This window comes from Vicugna pacos, chromosome 29 (genome assembly GCF_048564905.1).
Source record: "Vicugna pacos chromosome 29, VicPac4, whole genome shotgun sequence".
Taxonomy (NCBI): domain Eukaryota; kingdom Metazoa; phylum Chordata; class Mammalia; order Artiodactyla; family Camelidae; genus Vicugna; species Vicugna pacos.
In genome coordinates this window covers 4,257,832-4,281,127 of record NC_133015.1, presented here as the reverse complement: position 1 = coordinate 4,281,127, position 23,296 = coordinate 4,257,832, and the positions used below count along the sequence as shown (strand labels likewise).

Genomic DNA, 23,296 nt, shown 5'->3' with positions numbered 1-23,296 from the left:
TATTCCAAGAGTTTTAGAAACGTTTCTACCTTTTGACCTAGTTATTTCACTTTGGGGAATAAACCTCAAAGAAATAAAAGAAAAAACAAAATAATTTTACAAAGATCAACATAGCAGAGCTATTCTTAATACTGAAAACTGATAAAAAGGGCACAAGGCTGAATATGTATATTCATGACAAAAATGTATCTGCATTAGTCCATTTGCAAAGATAAAAAGATAATTACATTCACTTATTTATTCAACAACTATTAGGCATTTAACGTGGGCCAGGCACTGCCGTAAGGGCTAGAAGTTGGGTGCCAAACGAAAAAAACGTGATGTCTGCTAGGGCCTGTGTCTTTGTGCAAAATGGAAAAATACAGCTTCCCTGGGCACATGTGGTCCTCTGGGCGCAAAGCTTGACTAGAAAAATGCCCGCTTTTGTAAAGCGGAGGGCACCTGTGGATGCGGGAGAGCGCAGCCGCAGGGCTCACGCTCAGGAGCAGAGTGCAGGCTGCAACCCAGCCTTCCTGGCCCCTCCCTGTGAGGCAGGAGGGAAGGGGGCAGGGCACAGCCACTCGAGGAATGGCAGCAATTAAGACCAAAATGGTGGAAGATTCAATAACCAGTTGGCCTTGAGGATTAAGCTGGCCGGAGGTTTGACTTCTAGTAGACTTTGAGCTTCATTATATGCTCATTGTAACATTAGCATGGTAAATAACATGCCCGCAGGCACCATGATGGCGCCAAGGCTAACCGCAAAAGGCCAAAGAATGGGCGGTGGCCCGGTTCCTGGGAATCCCAGCCCCTTCCCCAGGGTCCCACCTGCGGGCTACCGAGCCCATAAAAAACTAGCAACATAGCGCTTGGTGGCCGCCTCTCGCTCCCTCCTCTTTGGAGGCGGCCTGCACTCTGTCTGTGGAGTGTCTACTTACTTTTACTCTAATCTGAGCATCCAACCCCCACACCTCATGGCCTTTCTCTTGCCTTCTGAAACAGCTTACACTCTATGCAGTATGTAGCTCTCTAAATAAATCTACCTTTATTCAACTGGGGCTCGCTCTTGAATTCTTTCCTGCGAGAAGCCAAGGACCCACACTTTGGTGGGGCACATCCCAGGGGTTCAACCGAGACCTGGGACACGGCCCTCCTCACGCCCCACATCTGTTTTTCCTGCCTCATCTGGACATCTTGATGCAGAGTGCAACTGTCACTGTCATGCGCAGTAGTCCTGGTGCTTATGATTTAGCGGGGAAGGAAGACACTGAAGAATGAATGCACCAGTGAGTGTATAATTACAAAGGTAAGTGTTCCAAAAGGAGGGAATGTAGTCCAACCAGAGCAGGTAGCAAGGAGACCTGGGAGGCCCCTACAGTGGAGAATAAAGCAAGTCCTGAAAGACGCTGAGATGAGGTGAAAGGGGTGGGAAATGTAACCCAGCAGAAACTCCCTGCTGCTTCATGGAAAACAGTGAGGAGATGCCTCAAAAAATTAAGAATAGAATCACCATATGATCCAGCTCTTTCACTTCTGTACCTGCATCCAAAGAACACAAAAACACAAATTTGAAAAGATATACGCACGCCTCTGTTCACTGCAGCATTATTTCCAATAGCCAAGACACAGAAGCCACTGAAGTGCCCGATGCTGAATGAATGGATAAAGCAGCTGTGGTGCAGATAAATATCGAGGTTCTGTGCTGAGTGAAATAAGCCAGAAGGAGAAAGACAAATACCATGTATTTTCATTCATATGTGGAAATATAAAAAACCAAGCAAAATAAATGAACAAACCAAGCCAAACCAACAAACAAAAAAACAGATACAGAGGACAAGAGTAGTGATTACTGGAGCGGAAGCGGGGTTAGGGAGGGCAAAATGCGTAAAGGGGATCAACTCTATGGTGACAAATGGAAACCAAACTTCTGGCGGTGAGCACGTTACAGTGTATACAGAAGTCGAGATGGAATGTATACATGAAACATACACAATGTTATAAACAAATGTTACCTAAAAAAACTTTTATTCCAAAATTAGGAAAAACCCCAACTCCCCATGGCTGGATGGCATTCCAGGAACTGCAGTATGGGTTAGAGACAGCCAGCAGAGTGGGGTGCAGTCTGAAGTAGAGAGGTAGGCAGGGGCTAGACTCTGCAGGATCTTGGAAGTCATGACGAGGACTTCGACCTTACTTCTAAGCACGGTGTGGAAGCATTGTCTGGTTTTAAGAAGGAGGGCAGTGACATGATCTTGTGTATGATTCCAAAGGATCCCTGCAGCTACAGGGTAGAGGCTGGATTATGAGGGTGTGGTCCTGGGCGTGGGAGACTTGAAGTAGGCCACTGCAGCTGTGCAGCGAGTGATGGACATGGTTTGGACAAAGGTGTGGGCAGTGGAGAAGGTAAGGTGCAAATGATCAGGGTCACACTTTGGAGGTAAAACTGATAGGTCTTTAGAGGTGGACTGGCCATGTAGTGTGGGTCAAGAGCATGTCAAGCAGGCTTTTTCTGTATTTTTTTTCTCCCCCAGTAGAATTTCAAAGGTAACAGTGTAAAGAGCTTGGTATCACATTAATTTCTTAGGGCTGTTATAACAAATTACTAAAACCAGTGACTCCTAACAACAGAAATTTATTCTCTCATGATTCTGGAGGCCAGATGTCCAAAATCAAGATATTGGCAGGGCTGTGCCCCCACCAAGGCCTCTAGGAAAGAATCCTTTCTTGCTTCCTCCAGCTTCTGGTGGCCCCAGGAGTTTCTTGGCTGTGGCCCCTTAACCCTCATTTCTGCCTCAGTCTTCACACAGCCCTCCCCCCTTCCCCCTGTGTTCGTGTGTCTTCTCTTCTTCTGTCTCATGTAAGGACACTTGTTGTTGGATTTAGGGCCCATCCAAGAAGATCCAGAATGAGCTCATCTCGAAATCCTTACTTCTATCTGCAAAGACTCTTTTTCATTTTTATTTTTTCCAAATAAGATCACATTCCCAGGTTCCAAGGCTTAGGGCAAAGGGCATCTTTGTGGGGGTCAGCATTCAACCCACTACAGACATCACGCGAATAGTCCTTTACACAACCCCCCGTGCTGGCCACCAGGACTGAACTTTGTGCCCACACATTGTCTGCACACATTAGTGTCTCCACATGTCTCTTGAGAAGTGAGGACCATCTGCCTTCAGTTCCCAGATAACCTCAAGCTACTGCTAAGTCTGACGGACTGGTCCTTGTGAAGCCTCAGCCCTTTATAACATCCCGCGTCTCCTCCACCGCTGAATGCAATCCACACGCTTCATCACCAGGCACTGGAATCACGTGTTTCCTTGCCTCTTACTTGTCAGGCCCTTGAGGGAAGTGGCTGCTTCCTGTTCACCACGTCAGGCACGGCCTTCTTTGAAGCACTTCAGGTCATGCTGTAAGGGGTCCTGAATATAATTTTCTGTTGTTTTTATCAAACCACAATTACATACTTAATTAGGCCTCATAGCACCTGCAAATTATTTTTGAATGAAGGCAGAAGGTCGACGAAAATCGACACTCGTGTAGTTTCTATGTAGCTGCTGGTGACATAAATGTGAAAAGTTCTAGTTTTTGCATCTTAATAGCTTAGTCTGTCGAGATCCATTTGAACAGATTAGTTATAAATTAGTGGTAAATACTGTTGCAAAGTCATGGATGAACTATTACGGAAGAACAGCACAGGGAGCAGCTAGCTGTTGGGGGGATGGTTAGAGATGGCTTCAGAGAGGTGACATTTAAACTGAAGTCTCGAAGGGTGAGTGGGTATTTTCTGGGGGGGAGGACATTCCAAAGAGAGAGAAAACCAGGAGGGATTCCTCTTGAAATCAGAATAGCATACAAGGGTAAAAATTCAGATGCATTTCAAGAAAAGTGGGATTTTAACAGATGCCGCAGGGAGAGGCAGTGGTTAAACACAGTCGATGAGTAAGACTTGGCAATAAATGTATTTGGAAGGAAAACAGTGGAGTCAGAACGACCACGAGGCCATTAATAGAGAGACCCTGGGTCTCTCTATTAAAAATGGAGCGTTCGCACTCTTCAGATGTTAATCGGAAATGTGGTCTGGGTTTTCTCCGTGACAGGCTGTAAAAGCTTTATTTTAGTCAGGGCTTTGCTCTTTTGGGTTGATGTATAACGTCCTTGAAAGCCCTCAGTCCTTTTCTTTCTTAATTGTAAAAAAAAGAATGTTCTTTAAAAAGCTGCAGGATCGTGCTGGATTTAGCTCCTTTTAACAAAGGTCACGGCATTTTTGAGTAGGAAACCATGATTACTAGATCTTTCCAGTATCTAGATGTTTGGCAGGCATCCCTCAATTGCTGAAATACATAGCTCGAACTCCAGGGGCGTATGACAGCTGTGAAGCCTGGGGGTATCTGGGAAGAGGCAGACACATCCTATTTCTCCTCAACCACAGCCAAGAAGAGAATTGAGGCAAAAAAACTCCCTTTTGCTTGAATCAACCAGATTACTGAGCAAATTTAGAGCTTGTCTGGTCTACTGGTTTCAATTTGGCCTTAGAAACCAAATGGGTAACAGGAGATTTATTTGAGAAACCGCTGTCAAGAATGGAAAGATGCCTTTCAGTTGCAGCTCCGCGGCACCTGGATTCTATTCCTAGGTTATTTCCTCCTGTGATAGTAACACCAGCAATTAACATACTTGTATTTATAAAGCTTGGTTCTTTAGGGAGCACTCAGCCCTTGGGAGAGGTCAGTTAATTAAAATCTGCAATGTTTTAGATTAGACTTGCATATATTGTGACTTTGAAGATTATAGTGATTATTAAGTCACTCAAATATTAAATCACTTTTGCAAGGACTCCCAGTAAGGAAGCAATAGAAAATGGTCAAAGAACACCCAGGTCTGGACATTCTGAGATGTGTTTCCACCACTGCCCCAGGGCAGAACCCTCACAGGAGAGCCCATCCAGCTTTAAGCAAGGAGGGGGGAAAAAAAAGAAGCCACATTGTCAGCAGAAAAATAAGTCTTTAATCCTCTATGGAAATGCTAATTATGCTAATATGAAGTCATCTGAAATTATTCGCCTCTCTGGAACCCTGAAGATAACTTCTTAGCAGGTCTGACATCAGAGGTTGGATGAACACCTTTCTTCTGTGGAGTGGTAGAAAGATCACTGGACACTGAGCCATGAAACGCATGTTTGAATGTTATCCCTTCCACTTATTAGCTATGTTATCCTGGGCAAGATAATTGACACCTTGGAACTGCAATTTTCCTACTTGTGAAATGGATATGTTAACAGCGCACTCGTCTCTTCACCTTAAGAGCCAACAGCCTAGTTCAAGACTCCATCATCTTTCACCTGAACCACGGCCAGTGACTTATAACTGATCTCTGTTTTATTCTTGCTCCTCTACTGCCTCGTCTCCACGGAGCTGTTGGAGTGGTCTTTTAATAGCATAATTCAAATTGTATCATCCTTTTGCCCCAATCCTCCACTGGCATCCATTGGTATTCAGAATAAAATACAAATTTCTTACCGCGACCTGAAACACCTGTGTAATCTGGTCCTTGCTCACCTCTTTGGCCTCGTTTCCTGTCAGTGCCCCGTATTCACCGAGCTCCAGCCGTACTGACCTCTGTGTCTTTCAACCTTGCTTACCGCTGGGCCTCTGCACTCGCTTTTCCATCATCTGAGAGGCCCCTCCCCCATTTCCGGTTGGCTGCTCCATTTCCTCTCTCAAGTCTCATTTGGAATATTATCCGTCCAGAGAGGTTGTCCCTGGCCACTGCATGTCAGGTAGCATCTCCAGTCACTTTCTTAACAATCTGTAGCTCCATAGCAGTTACTACAATGCAGATTTATCTTGTCTAGTTAATTGCTTACTTATTGTCAGGTTTTGCCCACAAGACTGTAAGCTCTTGCTTCTGTCTTCACAGTATATCCCAAAGTTTACAGCAATACCTGAAATCTAGCATGTTCCAGGCACTTGATACACGTCTAATGAATGAACACATAATATGTTTAAATACGATAATGCATATGAAATGTTTCACCCACAAAATGCTTACATTTGCCGTCTGTAGTGTTGGACCTCTACACTCGCGAGCTGTGTATTTGCATACGGGTTGTATAATCGGGTTGATTGAATTCTGAGCTTGTTGAATCCTGGGATGTGGAACCCTCAGATGAGGAACCCACAGACACGAAGGGTCGACTGTATTATGCCATTTCACATAAGGGCCTTCAGCACTGGTGAATTTTGGTGTCAGAGGGGGTCCTGGAAGCATTTCCCTGCAGATACTAAGGGATGACTGTGATCTTACTCTTGGGAATTGACTTGTAGGATAAACGTCTCCCACTACTGGCCAACAGGAAATAGTAATAACAATGGTTCATACCTACTGAGCTCTCAATAGATGTTGGACATTGTTCTAAGTGCTTTTAATGAATTTACTCACTTACCAACCCTCCAAGATATGCACTATTGTTATTCTAATTATTAAGATGAGGAAACTGAGGAACAGAGGGGTCAAGTGACAGAGGAACAAAGCTAGCAAGTGGCGGTACTGGGATGTGGACTCAGGCAATTTGGTTCCACCACAATAATCATCACTCACCTATGCGAAACCACTGTCTTAGCTGGCATTCAAGTTTTCCAACAATTTGACAACTAACTCTCCCAGTCTCTTCTTTCATCATTCACTCACTCACATAGTCATTCAACATATATTGAGCACCTTCTGCCAGGCACTGACCTAAATCCTGCGCCTACAGGGCTGAGGGAGCTAGGTCTTTGGGGGAAGGGAAGGGGTGAGTAGAAATGAGAAAATCCTTATTTTACCAATGCTGTCAGTACAATCAAACCATTGATAAATTTGGGCAGCAACTCTACTTATTTTATGACCTAAGATTTTTCTTTTATGACAAATGACAGACTTCAGTATTTACCAGGTGTCTTTCAGTTACCTGATTTCTCCAAACACTGCCCCAGCCTTCAGAGTAACCAGAACTTGAGCACCGTCGGCGCCTCCGAGAACTTGGACTTCTCCTTGCTTGATGATGTACATTTCCTTGCCAATTTCTCCCTAGGTGCCAGATGGAAAGAGGAAATGGCAATTATCTCCCAAAGTAAGAAATGTAAGCTCTTCCAGAGAAATAAGTATAAATGAAGAAAGCAAAGAACGCCAGAGTAAAAGTAATTATCTCAAGACCCGAGGCAATTATGGACAGCTGGACGCATCATGTGAAAGGAAATTATTAGGAAAGTGCTCCTCTCTGCCATGTCAGCACTGCAGGCCATCACTGGACAGGTGCAAATATTTCTGTCATATCAGCACGTTGTGTCAGGAATGCGCATGGGCAGAGGAAATAACAAATTGTAAGCATGGTCACCTTGGCTTAGGTGACCGCTGCTATGCCTTGAGGAAGTTGCTTGGTTTATCCAAAGAGCATGAGTTACAGTCATTCAGAAGTCAACTCTACTCTTCTGCCTAGAGCACTGAGGTCTGATTTTAGTAACTGGGGCATAGGAGACTGTTAAGCTATTATTCTTGCTCCATTTTGAGAGGAAAGTGTTAATGCAGCAGGTTGTTTTACTCAGTTTTTGCTTATCTCTGGGGACTCAGGAACCAGGGCAATGACCCTTGTTCAAGCCCTAAGAACTAAACTCCTGGGTTGTTTACACAGCCACTGGTTAATGATGTTATTCTGTATGCCTCAGGCAGTGTGGCTGGATGTGCCAGGCTGTCAACACTGTTTAATGTAAACACCAAGATTTATGATGTGCGCTTGGTATCTGGTTTGGAATCTGAACCATGGCTGGGCATGCAGCTATGTGACCAGCCCCATTTAAGGACTCTGGACCCCAAGACTTAGATGAGCTTTCTGAAGTGGAGATATTTTGCCCTTGTCTCCATGGTCCACAGTGGGAGATAAAAATGCATCCATGGGACCCTCTCAGAAGTGGACCTAGGAAGCCTGCACCTAATTTCTCTAGTCTTCGCCTGTGCATTCCTTTTTCTTTCTGTTCCTGCACTGTATGCTTTGCTATACTAAATCTTAAGTGATGAATATGACTTTATGTTGAGTCATGCAAATCACCAAACTAACAGGTGGTTGGGGGACCCTGGGAACACATGTTCTCACTCCAGGATCCAAAAAGAATAAATATTACAAGAGATCTAAATGGCACTTGGGTCAAGAAAAACTGTGTGTAGCTCTAAATAAGCCAGTTTATATTATTATTATTATTATTAGGCAAACTGTCCTTGGATAACAGTACCTTCATGTCTTAGTGAGTTGAGTCTTGATCACTTTGAACTATAAAAAAATAGCATGAATGCAATAAATTCTCTTATACGTGGTTCAGGAGAGGACTGGGTTGAGTTCGTCAGGTATTCTCGTTAACCATACTTTCAAAGGATCAGAATACACTAAAATTAATTTAGGATTAAACACCGTTGATTATAGTTCAGTGATGGCTGCCACAATGGCTGCTTGGTTTCAGAGCTGAGCATAGGGATTATGACAGGGGCACCCATTTATGAATGATTTATAATTTAATCATTCTCTGGGAAGTTTTGAAGTCCTTTAATACCAAGGGTTATTTTCCTAAACATTAATTATTATCATATGACAACTTTTAGGTTAAATTTAAAGTTTTCAGATCACCTCTTGGTTAACATCTGTGACACTGAAATTCTCATTTTATCTCCCCATGGCCTTTATCAGGGAATTAGAGTAAGTATTATTATGTCCATTCTACAGAATGAAAAATAAAGGCACAGATTGGCTAACTAGTCAATATTTGGCTGAGTAACCAATGCCCCATGACACTCATTAGAAGCCAAAAGAAAGACAGAATGCACATCTCCTAAGTAAGCAATGCAAAAAGTATATTTAAATTTTACATCGTGCAGACTATTCAACGTATGTTTATTCTCAAACATAGATCTAAGTAGAAATTCCAATGCAGATGGGTGCGATTATAGTTATCTCTGTAAAATCAACGCTAATACATCTTGCATTTGCAAAGTACTTTAAAAAATATTAATATCTGATTTCACATTTCTCCTAATTTTAATGTCTGTGTTTGTTCCATGAGAACATGTTACTTTTTGGTTGTAAAACATTTTTATAAATACGAACTTATTTAATTCTTGCAAAATTCCCAGTGAAGTCAAATGGGAAAGATATTATTATTCTTATTTAAGCATTGGTAGCGGAGGCTTGAAAAGTTAAGTGTCTTAAGCAAACTTACAAGGCTGCAGATGATAGCAGTCAGAACTAGCAATACCTATGTTGCCGGACTATATAATTTTTATGTACAAATAGACCGTATCTAATGATGAATCCAATATCAAGACTGATCGCTCTAAAGCCAATAAAATAGCTGTGAATTATTTGAAAAATAAAGGAAAGTGTCTGCAAATTAGTTTTCCAAGAGATACTCTAGGAAGTAATGATTAGGACAGGGTCATAGTCCTTAATTCTTGCATGAAGTAATTCTCAAGGAACTGGAATGATTTTTCAAAGGCAGTTATTACAACTGACTGGAGGTAGAAGTCCATAATGGGTGCTTAAATATAGTTCGGCACTTTTAATTATTTTTTAATGATCATTTCAGTAATTTTCCAAGGAGATCTGGCATAATCACCGAACCAAAACTTCCACTATTTCTTGCATATTTCTAGGCTAATTTAAGACTTTCCTGCAAGTTTAATTAGCGTTCAGATGAAGTAGGCATTCCCTAGAGGGCAGGGCCTGCCAGCATGTGCAAAATAAGATCAAACCAAGCTCTTCGGTTGGTTTATGTGCTAATTTGGAGAAAGTGTAGAAATGCAAGCATTTTATGTGCAATGGGGTAACCCTTAGAGTACTTCAGATTTATGGGGGTCCAGTGTAGAAGGCTTTTTCCAAGGCTCGTGGGGGCATCACGACACTCACATTAATTCTTGCAAATTAATCCTGGGTAAATTCCCCACTACTCTTTGAAACAGTCCAAGCTACCAAGATACCCACTCAGTTAAGTTTAGGAGCCATTTCAAGGATTGAGTTAGGTCAGCAAACTCGGTCTCTAGCCCTGCCATTTCTTCAATTATTTAGACAACTTCCAATGGGAAATGTTCTTTTTTTTTTTCCTTCCCCTTTCCTACAAGGATTTGTGAAAATGATAAAGCAAAAACCCAAAGCTGAATTCAGCTGTCTAAAATCTGGTCAAGTAACAACTTTTCGTCTCTGTCCACGTCTACTATTAATTAAATCCCTTCTCAAAAACAGAAACGAGGGAATGTGGTTTGGAGTCTCGTGGCTTTTCGTTTCTGCTCCTCCCCTGCTGCTGCTGCTTCTTTTTCTCTCTCTTTTGGGTTCACTGCTCTGGTTTTATTATTGAGTGACGAATGTGATGTGAGGAAGAAATTAGCAATGAGAAGGCTGCATCCACTCTGCGTTTCACACTTTGTTAAGCAAATTTTCCTTGCTTGAGGGCACAGATCCTAACGCCTCTGTGAGTTATCTCAGTTTTCAGCCCTAGCTGCTATTGGAGCAAGCTGAAAGGCCATTTTGGTGCATTAAGGCTGTGTCATTCCAAATGCATCACTGCCCTAAAGGGGTCCTTAAACTGCATAGTGGTTTGTTGTTTCCCATTTTGATGGAAATGATTTCATATCACCGATCTGTCTACTTTTAATCTGGGCTAATTTGTAGGGGATTGTATATTCTTGGTTTCTATTGTATCACAATCTCTCCTCCATTTTTCCTTTTTTTCACTTCTGATGGTTGCTTCTCCGTCGCTCTCTCTGGTGGTTCTTCAGTGACCTCCTGCATAAATACTGGTATTCTTCAGAGTTACAGCCTTGATCTTCTTCTTTTACCTCTTTTTCAGCTTTTTATGCAGGCAGTTTCCATTATAAACCAGTTCCCAAAGATTTACCTCCAGTTCTAACCTCTCTCATGGACTAGACTGACACCCACCTCCTCACTAAGTATCTCCACCTGGATGCCTTGAAGTCCTTCACTCTGTTAGAGTTTGTCTTCCATCATTATCCCAGATGATCATTTTCCTCCAATTCTTGAATATGTCCAGCTCTGTCCTACCTCATGGCTCCAAGTCTTCATCTAAAATACTGTCCTCTCCACTTTTTTTTTTTTTTGACAGAAAAACTATTTCTCTGTAGAGTTTCACAAAGATCATGCTTCACAACCCAACAATCTGCTCCCTTCGGAGCCCCCTATCTAAATGTAAGTGCCTTTGCCACCACACACGCCCCTACAAAATTCTGTTTTCCCTTTATAGAAGTTAGCACATTTTGGAGTTAGGCATTTATTTAATTTCATTTATTTATTGTTTGACTCTTCCATCAGCTCAGTGATATCCAACTTTGGCTGCATTTTAGAATCATCTGGGAGCTTTTGAAGAATATTGATATGTGGGCTCCACCCAGACCAATTGAATTGCTAGGGATGGAGCCCAGACTTCCAAATTCAGGTGATTCTGATGTACACTGTGAATTGAATACCCTGGCACTAGACTGTAAGCCCCTGGAGGAGGAGAACCATCCTTTTTTTGCTCACTGCTGATTATGTCCAATACCCAGCACAGTGCGTGGCCCATAGCATTTCAAAATTATTTATTGAGTTTCATGGAATAAATGATGCTTAAGTTTTCTAACTTTTGAATTATTGTAGTTCTGTGCATTCCTTCTGAAGACACAATTGCTTCCTTTCTGCCTTAGCTCATGCTAATTCGTTCCTCTATCTGGAATGCCTGTTTCTTCTTCCTCTTGGTTCATGCTGAATCATTTTTAAAGACTTAGCTTGAATAGCATCTTCTCCAGGAAATCTTGCCAGTATCCCAGTGCAGAAGTGTCCTTGCTCCATGTCCTTCCACTTTACTTCTACCATAACCCTTAACAGTTTATTTTGGAATGACATCAGTGCTTCTAATCCTCACTCACGTGTGAACTCCCCAGGGTTTTGGATCATCTCTCATTTCTCTGACCTACTCATCTTTCTCTATTTTTTATTTTGATTATTGACTTCATTATTGATCTAATATCTCAAGAGATAAAACCCAAGGTTTTATGTATTCCTTCTCTCCCTCCTTAAGTTAGCCATCAGAGATGTGCAAAAATGTTCACTTTAGAGTTGTTTATAATTTTTTCACTTTAAAGTTTGTTTATAAGGAAACATTTGGAAATGGGTTAGGTTATATACATAGACTGGAATACTATGCAGTGTTGAAAAAGGAGGTTTTAGAAGATGACTTAATAATATGTAAAATTTTCATATGATATATTGTGGCATGACAAAACAAGTTTCAAACATAAATACAGTATGATGCCAACTTCATAAAATAAGCTCCAACTACCCATTAATCAGAAAAAGATAGGTTGAAATAAATTAATGGTAGTTATTTCTGGATGGTGGAATTTTTGTCAGTCCTTTTATGTGTTTCCCATTTAAAAACACAATGAACATGTATTACTTTTGTAGTCATAAAAAGTACAGTAAATTTTTTAAAAATGTGGCATTGATTATCCACTGGCTGGGTGAGCTGAATGGAAATAACTGATAGTTTGCCGAAGACATTAAAAGGACGGATCTATCTTTCACTTTCCTCCACTTTAAATATTTGGAATTAATGGGGTGTGATGACTGATGATTTACATTTACACAAGGCAACTTTTCAGACCACCCACACTTATATCCTATCAGTAATGAAAGCCATACTGTCTGGTTCCGTTTTGAAATCTGAGAATGCATTATTGTCTTACAGAATTGTATCTCATGATTATTTCTATGCCATGGAATTCACCAACAAATAGTTTGTTTAAACTACTCTCTGATGTCTGAACTCCTCAGGTGTATCTACTAGTTACGCATCTGAAAAACAGCACACACTCACCTTCTTACAGACAAAGTCACCAGGTAAATAGACAATGGATTTCAATCTTAGCAGCATGTCATAAATCATCTGTGTGTCACAACCCTAAATAAAAAATAATAAAGAGAAAAATAATTCTTATAGACGCAGCCCAAAGGCCAATATCTCAAATGATTTCAAAATGCAATGGAAATAAACAGCCATAGGTGTTGTCTGTGTTAACACCAAATCATTAGTTGCCAGTGGATATAGACTTGTCTTAACCCAAAATGTAGGAAAAAAAAAAAACGTATAGTATGATGGTTAAATGGCACTTATCTCAATGGTAAAATTTTACTCATGTAAAATTTAACATAATGCTTAATTACTGATAGCTATTAAAGATTATGTGAATAGTGAAAATAATAATCATTGATTTTTTATATATTAATGCTGACATCAAAATCTTTGCTGAATATTTTTCTTTTTTATAACATCTTGCATACTTTTGTTAGATATTACTATTTAACTTCGCAAGCTTGTGTGTTTTCTTCTCCAAATGAATTACCATCTTCTTAAAGGCAGGGCAACTGTACAAAGAGATAGAAAAGCAATATCTGTTGAGTGAATGACTGACTGTCTATATCCACTTCAATAGTGTAAGAAACACGTTTGATTTGTATTTCTGTTCTGTCTAAATAATTACAATTTATCTATATGATAGGCAAAAAAAATCTGTAGATGCTTCAAAAAAATCTCACTTTATGTCATGATTTTGAATCTTCTGCTTTCACCAAATATTTTTAGTTTTTCCTCCCAGAGCTGTTAACACATAGCAGCTTTCCTTTTGTGGTTGGCCCTGCCCATCCCTTAGGAGAATTATTATTTTGCAGAGAACTAATCCTAGCGAGTAGCAGAGGAAGGAGGCAGAAAAGCAAAGGGCCTCCCCACAGTGTGTGGATTGGATAATCTTTCCTTGAGCAAATCACCAGTTTTCCATAATGACTTCCGGAGCAAACACTTGACCTAGATCCATATGAAATTCAGACAAGGCAGTTGCATGACTGATAAGGAAAGTTAATGATTTGCGATTGAAGTATCTTCAAGTAGCCATTGGTGACAAGCATCCAGATGAACTTGAAGTCAGAATTTTAAAAATTTATTTGAGAAACTATAGCTTTTGGTTATCCAGGATAGGAACAAGAGCCCAAGGCCGACAGGAGTACCTCCTTAACACAGTTCAACAAGTGTGCTGAGAAGCTGCTGTGAGCAAGTCTTTGAACCCTTGGTGCAATCAAAGATGCAAGAGAGTAAATCTAGTTGGGATGATGTTTTGAGTAAACAGGAAAGCTGTAATTGGGGTAGAAGTTACTCATAAGCCATCCCAGGTAAATATCTATGAAACTGTTAAGAGGCGGGGGGTTTACTTCTGCCTGGGAGTGGGGATCGGAAAGAGAGGCAGCAACAAGAAGGCGCTCAATTAGGTCATTTGAAGATGAATTTGATTTGTATTTGCAAAGACGCACACAAGTCCTTTTAGGTAGAGAAAATTTGCCTTGTCTTTCCTTGTTATATATTCATTTTGTGCAAAGTGTATAATTTTCATTTATCTTTGCTTTATCCCTTCTATCTCATCAGTTACAATATTTGCCAAAGCAAGTAACAAATATTAATGTATTTCTAGAAAATATTATTTTGGTAAGAAATTCTCTAAATATATGGCTCAGGCATCCTATTTCTCTTAACATTATCACTGGTTTAGGGTAATTTCATTTTAGAAATCGGTGTTCTGATCACTCAGAACTCTCTTAGAAAAAAGAGCAAAACTTTAGATTGATCTTAGGACCTCACACACTCAAGAAAGTAGACACAATTCATTAGATATATACTTGGGAGTTCTTAAGCATAAACGTGTCTGGAGTATCCCTGCAATGAAGCTAACACTCTTCAGATCCATGGAGAAGAATAACCCTGTAAATGATCACAAACACGATCTAAAAAACCCACTTACATTTATTTTCATTGGCACAATTTGATTTTTTTGGCATTAATTTTTACAATTGTAATTATAATCTCTAGGCCAAAATTAAGTTTCCATTCCTTGAATAATTCCTGCTGGAATGAACTTTGATGAAAATTCCCAACTGTCTTAAATTGTATTCATAGGAATTATTCATGATTTAAAGTTTTGTTTTTCTATGATAGTTCCATAAATGCACAAAGGTGGAAACAACAAGACGGCAATTTGTAGACGGATAAAAATATTGAAAAAGTATTGGCTGCGATACCACAGAGCGGTTAAAAGAAAGAAGCCAGTCCTTTCTCTCTCTCTCTCTCTCTCGATATGATTGAACTCAGCAAATAACCTGGTCTGAACAAATGCAAGGTATAGAATATATTCAATGTGACTCCAACTATGAAAAGACTACATAGAACAATACTGCATGTCATTGATGATTATACAGATAAAAAAATAAATTATAAAAATGAGGATTGGAAAGATACCCTTCAAATCACCTTCGTGACCACCTCTGGGGTGGGTGAAAGGACAACAGAACTGGGGAGAAGGACTGGTGAGGCTTCAGCTATAACCTGTGTTAACACTGACAAAAATAAAGTAAGACACGCGTCCCAAGATCATTCTTGGGAACAAAATCCTTTTCTGAGAAGGAACATATTTTATCTTTTGTTTTCCGCCCTTCAGGTTAGCTCACCGGCAGACAGCACTACAAAGGAAACCCAATTATTGGAAACTGTTGGACCAAACTAGGGGAAAAGCCCTAAAACAGATTAGCAAGCAATTAGTGCTTTTTCCTCGGTAGAAACGCCCAGATACTTACATGGAGGGCTGTTAGCTTAGAGCTTGGATTTTCTCAGAGAAAAACATCTGAACCATTATATCTATGAATTTTTACGAGCGCACTTGTGTAGAAGATGTATTAATTCGTGTAAATGGAACATAGCAGCTGTGCATAATAAAAATTACCGTTTAAGCTTCATCAATGAAGTGATTCTGTCCCCTAATGAGTGCCTGATGGCCAGGTGCCAGTGGCCTTGGGGGCAGCTGTGATTTAGGGTTAGCTCCTTCCCTTCCGCGTCCTGGCTTAGTGGAATCAAGTCTGCATTAGGAAGTCGTTAAATTTTACGAGGCGTTTGAGAAGAACTATCTCCTCCCGTGGGGAAAATGATCATTTTCTTGAGATACACCTTGTTCCGTTGTTGTATGATCAAAAAGAATTACATCCCAGGGCGAGCATTTTTTTCTTCATAATGCAGCTCCATTTCCTTTCTAGAAGTAGTTAGGGACGTTTCTGAAAGAGCACGGTCATTGTTCCATGAATGTCCCTTTTTCTATAAAGTGAGAGTACTTGTGTAAGTGTCAACGTTAATGTTATATTAACGCAACGTTTGTATTAAATTGTGTCTGTGTAATTCTTCCAACCTCCCTCTGGTGCTTGGCATTGAATAGTTTATTGTTAACCTTTTTTTGGTTTTGGATGAGGGGAAGGAGGCTGAGGAAGTCTATTGTCTATTTCCCTAAGGTCACACATGCAATAGGTGTCAGAGAGAGACTCACCAGTGTGTCTGTGTGTGTGTGTGTGTATGTGTGTGTGTTTAATCTACATTCTGAGCAACTCCATATACCCAGGGTCTTGCCAGGGCTTGGGGCATACTAGGCACTAAATAAATACGGGCTGATGTATATAGAATGAAGTTGTTGGAGATTATTCCAATGGGAAATTCAGTGCTGTATCAAAACTCTGTTACAGATTTTAATAAGGCTTCTGGAGATTGAAATGGAGTTGGGAGAAATTCTATTTTTATTTAAAACATAACCTATACTTTAGATGATGGATCCTAGGAAGTTCTCTTCACACTGGCAAGCTCTGAACACAATTGTAAAGTTGGTAACATTTATCTTTGGATCCCTACCTTCTCAGTCTTGAAGGATTTCTTCATTTCTAGGCTCATTCCTGCTTAAGTTCTTTGAAACTGAACTTAAGATATTATTGGTAATAAATAACTCACTGTGACTTTAAGTCACCCTCATATAAACAGCAGCCTTCAGGGCTTTTCTCAGCTCAGCCTTGTTTATTATAAACGCCCGGGCTGTGCCCCTTCTTAAACTCCATTCCCACTAAGCAGGGGATGGGTGACATGTCCAGGGCAGGGAATCCTGCATCCACTGCCCATGCTATGACAATGTCAGTCATGCTACCGATTGTAGCTGTTGGGAGCAACAACGTCTAATGGGATAAATAATTTGCAAGGTACTGTGATGTCATAACTTACTGAGTTTTAAGTGATATTGGACCCAAAGCTTAAAATTTGCAAACACTGGTAAAGTTGTCTCCATTACGCTGTCCTTGAGAGCTGACCATAATCTATTTCTCTAGGAGCTTCAGTATCACACAGCCAAAGTGGGAATCACAAGTTGGATGGAACCCTAAGGAGAAATCTAATCCACCATCCTATGATCAAGCAGGGCCACAGGCTGACTTGATCCGTGTGGAAACTCCCCTGTGATTGAATGTTTTATTTCTGGGTAATAATAACAATGTAACTTACTGTGGCCAAGGTATTTCTACTAAGCACTTTTGTATATTTTGAGTCACTGAATCATCACACAACAACATAGGATGTTACCTCAAGGATGTTTCTTTAGTTTCCCCATCTTCCTGGTAAGCACTGGAAAGCAGGCTCTACGTCGGGCACCCTGCTAGGGCTTTAGGCAGAGTAACTGCTCGGGATGCAGCTGAATGGAGTTCATCTGGACTATAAGCTTACTGTTCAACATAAAAGTCTAGCAACACTGCTTTATTACTGATACCACCAGGATTAAAAATAAAGTTAAAAAATGAAATGTACTAAGTCTCCCGGAAATGCTCCAATTTCAAGCCCTCGGGAGAAAATATGTGACCGCGACACCTGATGAAGGTGGTCACCCCGGGGGAGCCGTGCGTGACTGGCGGAAATAATCCTGCGTTCGCCTCCCACTCCTGGCTCGGTCACTCACTCAGAGCTCCCCCCGCACGTGCTCGCCGCTGACGTCACTGCACTCCCAGGCGCCACCCGCCGCACGGTCACAGCGGCTCACGGGTCCCGCTGAGGTGTCCTGTCTGGGACGGGTTCTGCATTTTCACCAGGGCAGCAAGCAGGGGGACACATTGTGCTCTCCTTGGCAACCGGTGGTACCTCCATTCTCACTTTGGTGGCTCTCGGTCCCTTGTTTTCCTTCCGTTCAGCCGTGGGCTCTTTTTCAGTTTCTAAAGGATGCGATTTTAATTCTAGACACTAGGTGGCGCAACAGAACTTGTATTAAATTTTCTCCCATTTCTGGTCATTAAGCTGTACAGGCAAACTGATTTTCCTAGCATTTAATTTGATAAAACATATTTTTAAAAAAATCAAAATAGTAAGTCATCAGAAAGGAGGGGAAGTTTCCTGGCCTCATAGAAATGAATCACTATTTATTAGCTTAATACTTGACCGTGGACTGGAAAAACATCCAATCAGCAAGGAAGAAAACCATTTTTGTGAAAAAATTTTTAGAAAATGACCGTTCATCTCTAAGCTCCTTAGAAACTCTGATCACCCCACGTAGAAGCAGCAACTCTTAGTAATTAACCACAAATGACTGAAGCAAAGTTTTAGTGAAATTCTGTGACTTTAATTCTACCCGTTTTGATTAAGAGGGAGATACCACGTGAGATTCAAGGTCTTGTCTTAGTAGGAGAGTAGCCAAGGGTGTATGAATTTAGGTCTCTGGGTGTGAAAACAACCGACACGTCCAGTCTAAGTCTGTGAAAATCGCCAAAGGGGGGCCTTGAACTTACGTTGCTTTTGACCCTTGGGAAATTTCTTAGCAACTTATCACTTATCCAGACAGGGCTGGTGGGGAACTGAAAGGTGGCATCACTGAGTGGTTACATTTGTAGACTGCGGAGTCAGAAAAACCTGTGTGCAAACCCTCTCTCACTGCTCCCAGCTCTTTGGCCTCAGTCAGGTAAGTAGTTGCTCTTTCCGTAAAAGGGGGTTGGTAATACTTCTCTCAGAGGCTTGCTGTGGGAACTGAGACAGGCTAGCAAAGCAGATAATACACCACAGCACATGGTCAGAACTCAATGGATAGTAGCTCTTATTTTTGAGAAGAGTCAGGTATCAATTTTTTTTTTACGGTGGGGGGAGGTAATTAGGCTTATTTATGTATTTTTTGATGGAAGTACTGGGGATTGAACCCAGGACCTCATGCCTGCTCAGCCATGCACTCTACCACTGAGCTGTACCCTCCCCACTGAGGCAGGTATCAGTTTTAAAATTTGGGTTTAGCAAGAGCTTGATTGCTTACCTTTGGCTTAATTATATTCCATGCAGCTTAAAAATGCTTGGGGGTTGTTAACTTTATGTGTCCACTGGGCGAGGTGCTCAGATATTTGGCCAAATGCAAGCCTCAATGTCACTGTGAAGGTATTTTCAGATGAGATTAGCATTTAATCAGTAGGCTTTCAGTAAAGCGAGGTATACGCCATTATGTGGGTGGGCCTCATCCAATCAGTTGAAAGCCTTAAATAAAAGAGTCTGAAGTTCCTGAAGAAGAGGAAATTCTGCCTCCAGGCTCCCTTTGGAGCTGCAACACTAACACTTCCCAGGGGCTCCAGCCTGCTGGCCTGTCCTGAAAGTTTTAGGCTTACCAGCCTTCAGGACTGCAGGAGCTAATTCCTTAAAATAAATCTCTCTCTCTGTATACACAAATCCTATTGATTCTATTTCTCTAGAGTACCCTGACTAATACAGGGGCCATGCAAGAGTTGGGAATAACAAGGAATATGGTGACAGTGTTGAGAATGAAAGATCATGGACAGTATGGGCCACCTTCATGCGACATTGTCTGTATTATAATTTATGCTGCACCAGCATTACTTACATAACTTTTGCTAAAGCTTTAGGACACTCGCTGTTCCACTAATATAGAACACATTTTACAAGGCTCAAAGGAAAGGAATATAAGCACGTTGTCCTTTTCTAAGTTTTAAAACTTGAATATCATGCAAAATGAAAGCAACGGACCTATGTCTCTGGAAAAACCAAAGCAAGGTTATTTCGGATAGAATCATTCTCCACTGCTGTGTTGCAAACAAACTCACTTGCATCTGTATCCATTCACAAGTGGACAAAATGGACAAAGGTCCTTGTGCGATTTTTCTGACCGAAGGCCCAAGATATCAACCTAAAATAGCCTTTAGTGCATCTTCAACTAGATATTTGTGAGTTAAATGATTTTCAAGGATGTGTGATGTACCCTAATCCTGAGGGTGGGAAAGACACAAAGCACGCCTGCCAGCCTCCAGTTTTGGTGTCAGATCTCTCTCCTTCTCTCTCCCCTCCTGCCTGCCTGCCTTTTAAAGATACAGAAGATTCATTTCCAGGGAGAATTCAAGATGTGAAAGTCTTCAACAGTGGACTGTCAGCCTCCTTTGCTATCCCTGGATCTTCTGGTCTATTCAATGCGTTCCCACTTCTTGTCTTTGTAAACCTGGCATCTGGGCTGTGGGTTTCCTCCTTTCCAGACTCCTTGGCCTGTAGGACTGGATGCACAGCCTGGCTTCAGGTGACCTAGAATTCATCTTTGGTTGTCACCTCATGCTCTGGTTCTAGAGAACTTCTTTTTTTTTTTTTAACTTTTTTATTGGTTTATAATCATTTTACAATGTTGTGTCAAATTCCAGTGTAGAGCACAATTTTTCAGCTATACATGACCATATATATATGTATATATATATATATATATATATTCATTGTCACATTTTTTTCTCTGTGAGCTACCATAAGATCTTGTGTACAACTTGTGTATATTTCCTTGTGCTATGCAGTATAATCTTGTTTATCTGTTCTACAATTTTGAAATCTCGTCTATCCCTTTCCACCCTCCAACCCCTCGGCAACCACAAGTTTGTATTCTATGTCTATGAGTCTGTTTCTGTTTTGTATTTATGCTTTGTTTGTTTGTTTGTTTGTTTTTTTTTTAGATTCCACATATGAGCGATCTCATATGGTATTTTTCTTTCTCTTTCTGACTTACTTCACTTAGAATGACTTTCTCCAGGAGCATCCATGTTGCTGCAAATGGTGTTATGTTGTCAGTTTTTATGGCTGAGTAGTAGTCCATTGTATAAGTATACCACCTCTTCTTTATCCAGTCATCTGTTGATGGACATTTAGGCTGTTTCCATGTTTTGGCTATTGTAAATAGTGCTTCTATGAACACTGGGGTGCAGGTGTCATCCTGAAGTAGGGTTCCTTCTGGATATATCCCCAGGAGCAGGATTCCTGGGTCATACGCTAAGTCTATTTCTAGTCTTTTGAGGAATCTCCATACTGTTTTCCACAGTGGCTGCACCAAACTATATTCCCACCAGCAGTGTAGGAGGGTTCCCCTTTCTCCACAGCCTCTCCAGCGTTTGTCATTTGTGGATTTTTGAATGATGGCCATTCTGACTGGTGTAAGGTGATACCTCATTGTAGTTTTGATTTGCATTTCTCTGATAATTAGTGATTTTGAGCATTTTTTCATGTGCCTGTTGATCATTTGTATGTCTTCTTTGGAGAATTGCTTGTTTAGGTCTTCTGCCCATTTTTGGATTGGGTTGTTTATTTTTTTCTTACTGAGTCTTATGAGCTGCTTATATATTCTGGAGATCAAGCCTTTGTTGGTTTCATTTGCAAAAATTTTTTCCTGTTCCGTAGGTTGTCTTTTTGTTTTACTTATGGTTTCCTTTGCTGTGCAGAAGCTTGTAATTTTCATTAGGTCTCATTTGTTTATTCTTGCTTTTATTTCTATTGCTTGGGTGGACTGCCCTAGGAGAACATTTTTGAGATGTATGTCAGATAATGTTTTGCCTATATTTTCTTCAAGGAGGTTTATTGTATCTTGTCTTATGTTTAAGTCTTTGATCCATTTTGAGTTTATTTTTGTGTATGGTGTAAGGGAGTGTTCTAGCTTCATTGCTTTACATGCTGCTGTCCAGTTTTCCCAACACCATTTGCTGAAGAGACTGTCTAGAGAACTTCTTGTTCTGTGAATGCGTTATATTTTCCCACACTTGTGATAATGAGGCTTTTGTAGTCTCCTGAGTGTCCTTGGAGTGTGTGTGTCCACGCACACACACATATGTGAGTTTTGTGCCTCAGCCCCTTGAAGGTATGAACTGTGACTGATTCAGAAGCAACATGAGTCAATGAGGTAGGGATATAAAAATCCCTGTTCAGCCTGTTTCCTCCCTAAGAAAACAACAAATTTGTAAAAGCTACTAAGACTGTCTAAGTAAGATTTAGAAAAGAAATAAATGTAGAAACATTCCATACCTGTTCATTTTCTACTTCATTTGGCTTTATGTAAAAAATAACTCATTTTTTTCACTGAACAGAGATATAAATGGAAATGGGTTCTTTCTAGAAGGAACTACTCTTTAACAGATGTGTTAGGAAGGAATGAATCTATGTTTATGTACAATGTTAGCAAGATGGGACAATTTAACCTTTTTTTCTCAATCAGATGTTGCTGAGCTAATGGATTTCAAAAATAGATGTAAAAACAAAGGGAAAAAACTCTGAGGCTGAAAACTGGCAACACCCAGATGAGAGATCACTCTCTAAAAGTCATTAGGATATAATTTAAAACTTTTGTTTTCTTTAAAAGAGAGCCAGCTGTTCTCACTTATTCTCAATTAAGCTAGTTTTATAACATTTAAAAATATTGTTAAAATAACTTAGCCTGTGGCTTTCATATCTTTTTTGACCATAACTTATAGTAACATAGACATTTACATTGTGCCCAGTATATGCATAAGTAGGTATATGTGTATTTAAAAAATAAGTAACAAAAATTTTGTAATAAAACACTTACCCTTACTGATGTGTGAGGCACTGTGATATTTTTCTCTTCTATTTTCTATGCTGGCTGTGACTCATTTAACTGAATTCGCTATCCCTGAATGGATTGCAAGCGGCAACATGAAAATCATTCATCTAGAGGAACCTGTTCACCAGGGTAGGACTCCCTGTCCCAGGCTCCCTGACAGAAGGTCAGAAGACTGTCTACACACAGTCCATGATGCTGGTGCCTCACCAGGCCGTCCACTGTGGCCCTCCCACTAGGACTGGGAACCACTTTCCAAGGAGGAAACTCCTTTCCTCTGATCTCCAGGAATTGGCCCCAGTGCCTCCTCCGTCTCCTCCCCTCCTCTCCCCTCCCCTCCCACCTCCCTCCCTCCTTTCTTTCCTAAGGACTTTACTAAGCGCTATTCTGTGTCTGAGACCATGCCGTGTCCTGTGGGCATCAAGACTGTTAGGATAAAGCCTTGTTCTCCAAGGATGTTTCATTCCAGGAGATGTGTCTGCTGTTCAAAAATGGGATTTACAGGTGAGTGTCATTTTGATGGACAACATAGAGGCAGTCTTATTCCTTGTCCCTATAA

General features: G+C 40.8%; 1 protein-coding gene across 1 annotated transcript in view; it reads right to left on the bottom strand.

The window, feature by feature from the left end:
- Nucleotides 1–23,296, bottom strand: part of CNGB3 (cyclic nucleotide gated channel subunit beta 3) — a 109,940-nt gene that overhangs the window by 10,299 nt on the left and 76,345 nt on the right. The window contains exons 14-15 of the mRNA XM_006202358.3: nucleotides 12,864–12,947; nucleotides 6,926–7,044 (exon numbers count right to left, since the gene is read on the bottom strand). Of these exons, the coding sequence (XP_006202420.1) occupies nucleotides 6,926–7,044; nucleotides 12,864–12,947 (203 nt within the window). The remainder of the gene's footprint in view (nucleotides 1–6,925; nucleotides 7,045–12,863; nucleotides 12,948–23,296) is intronic.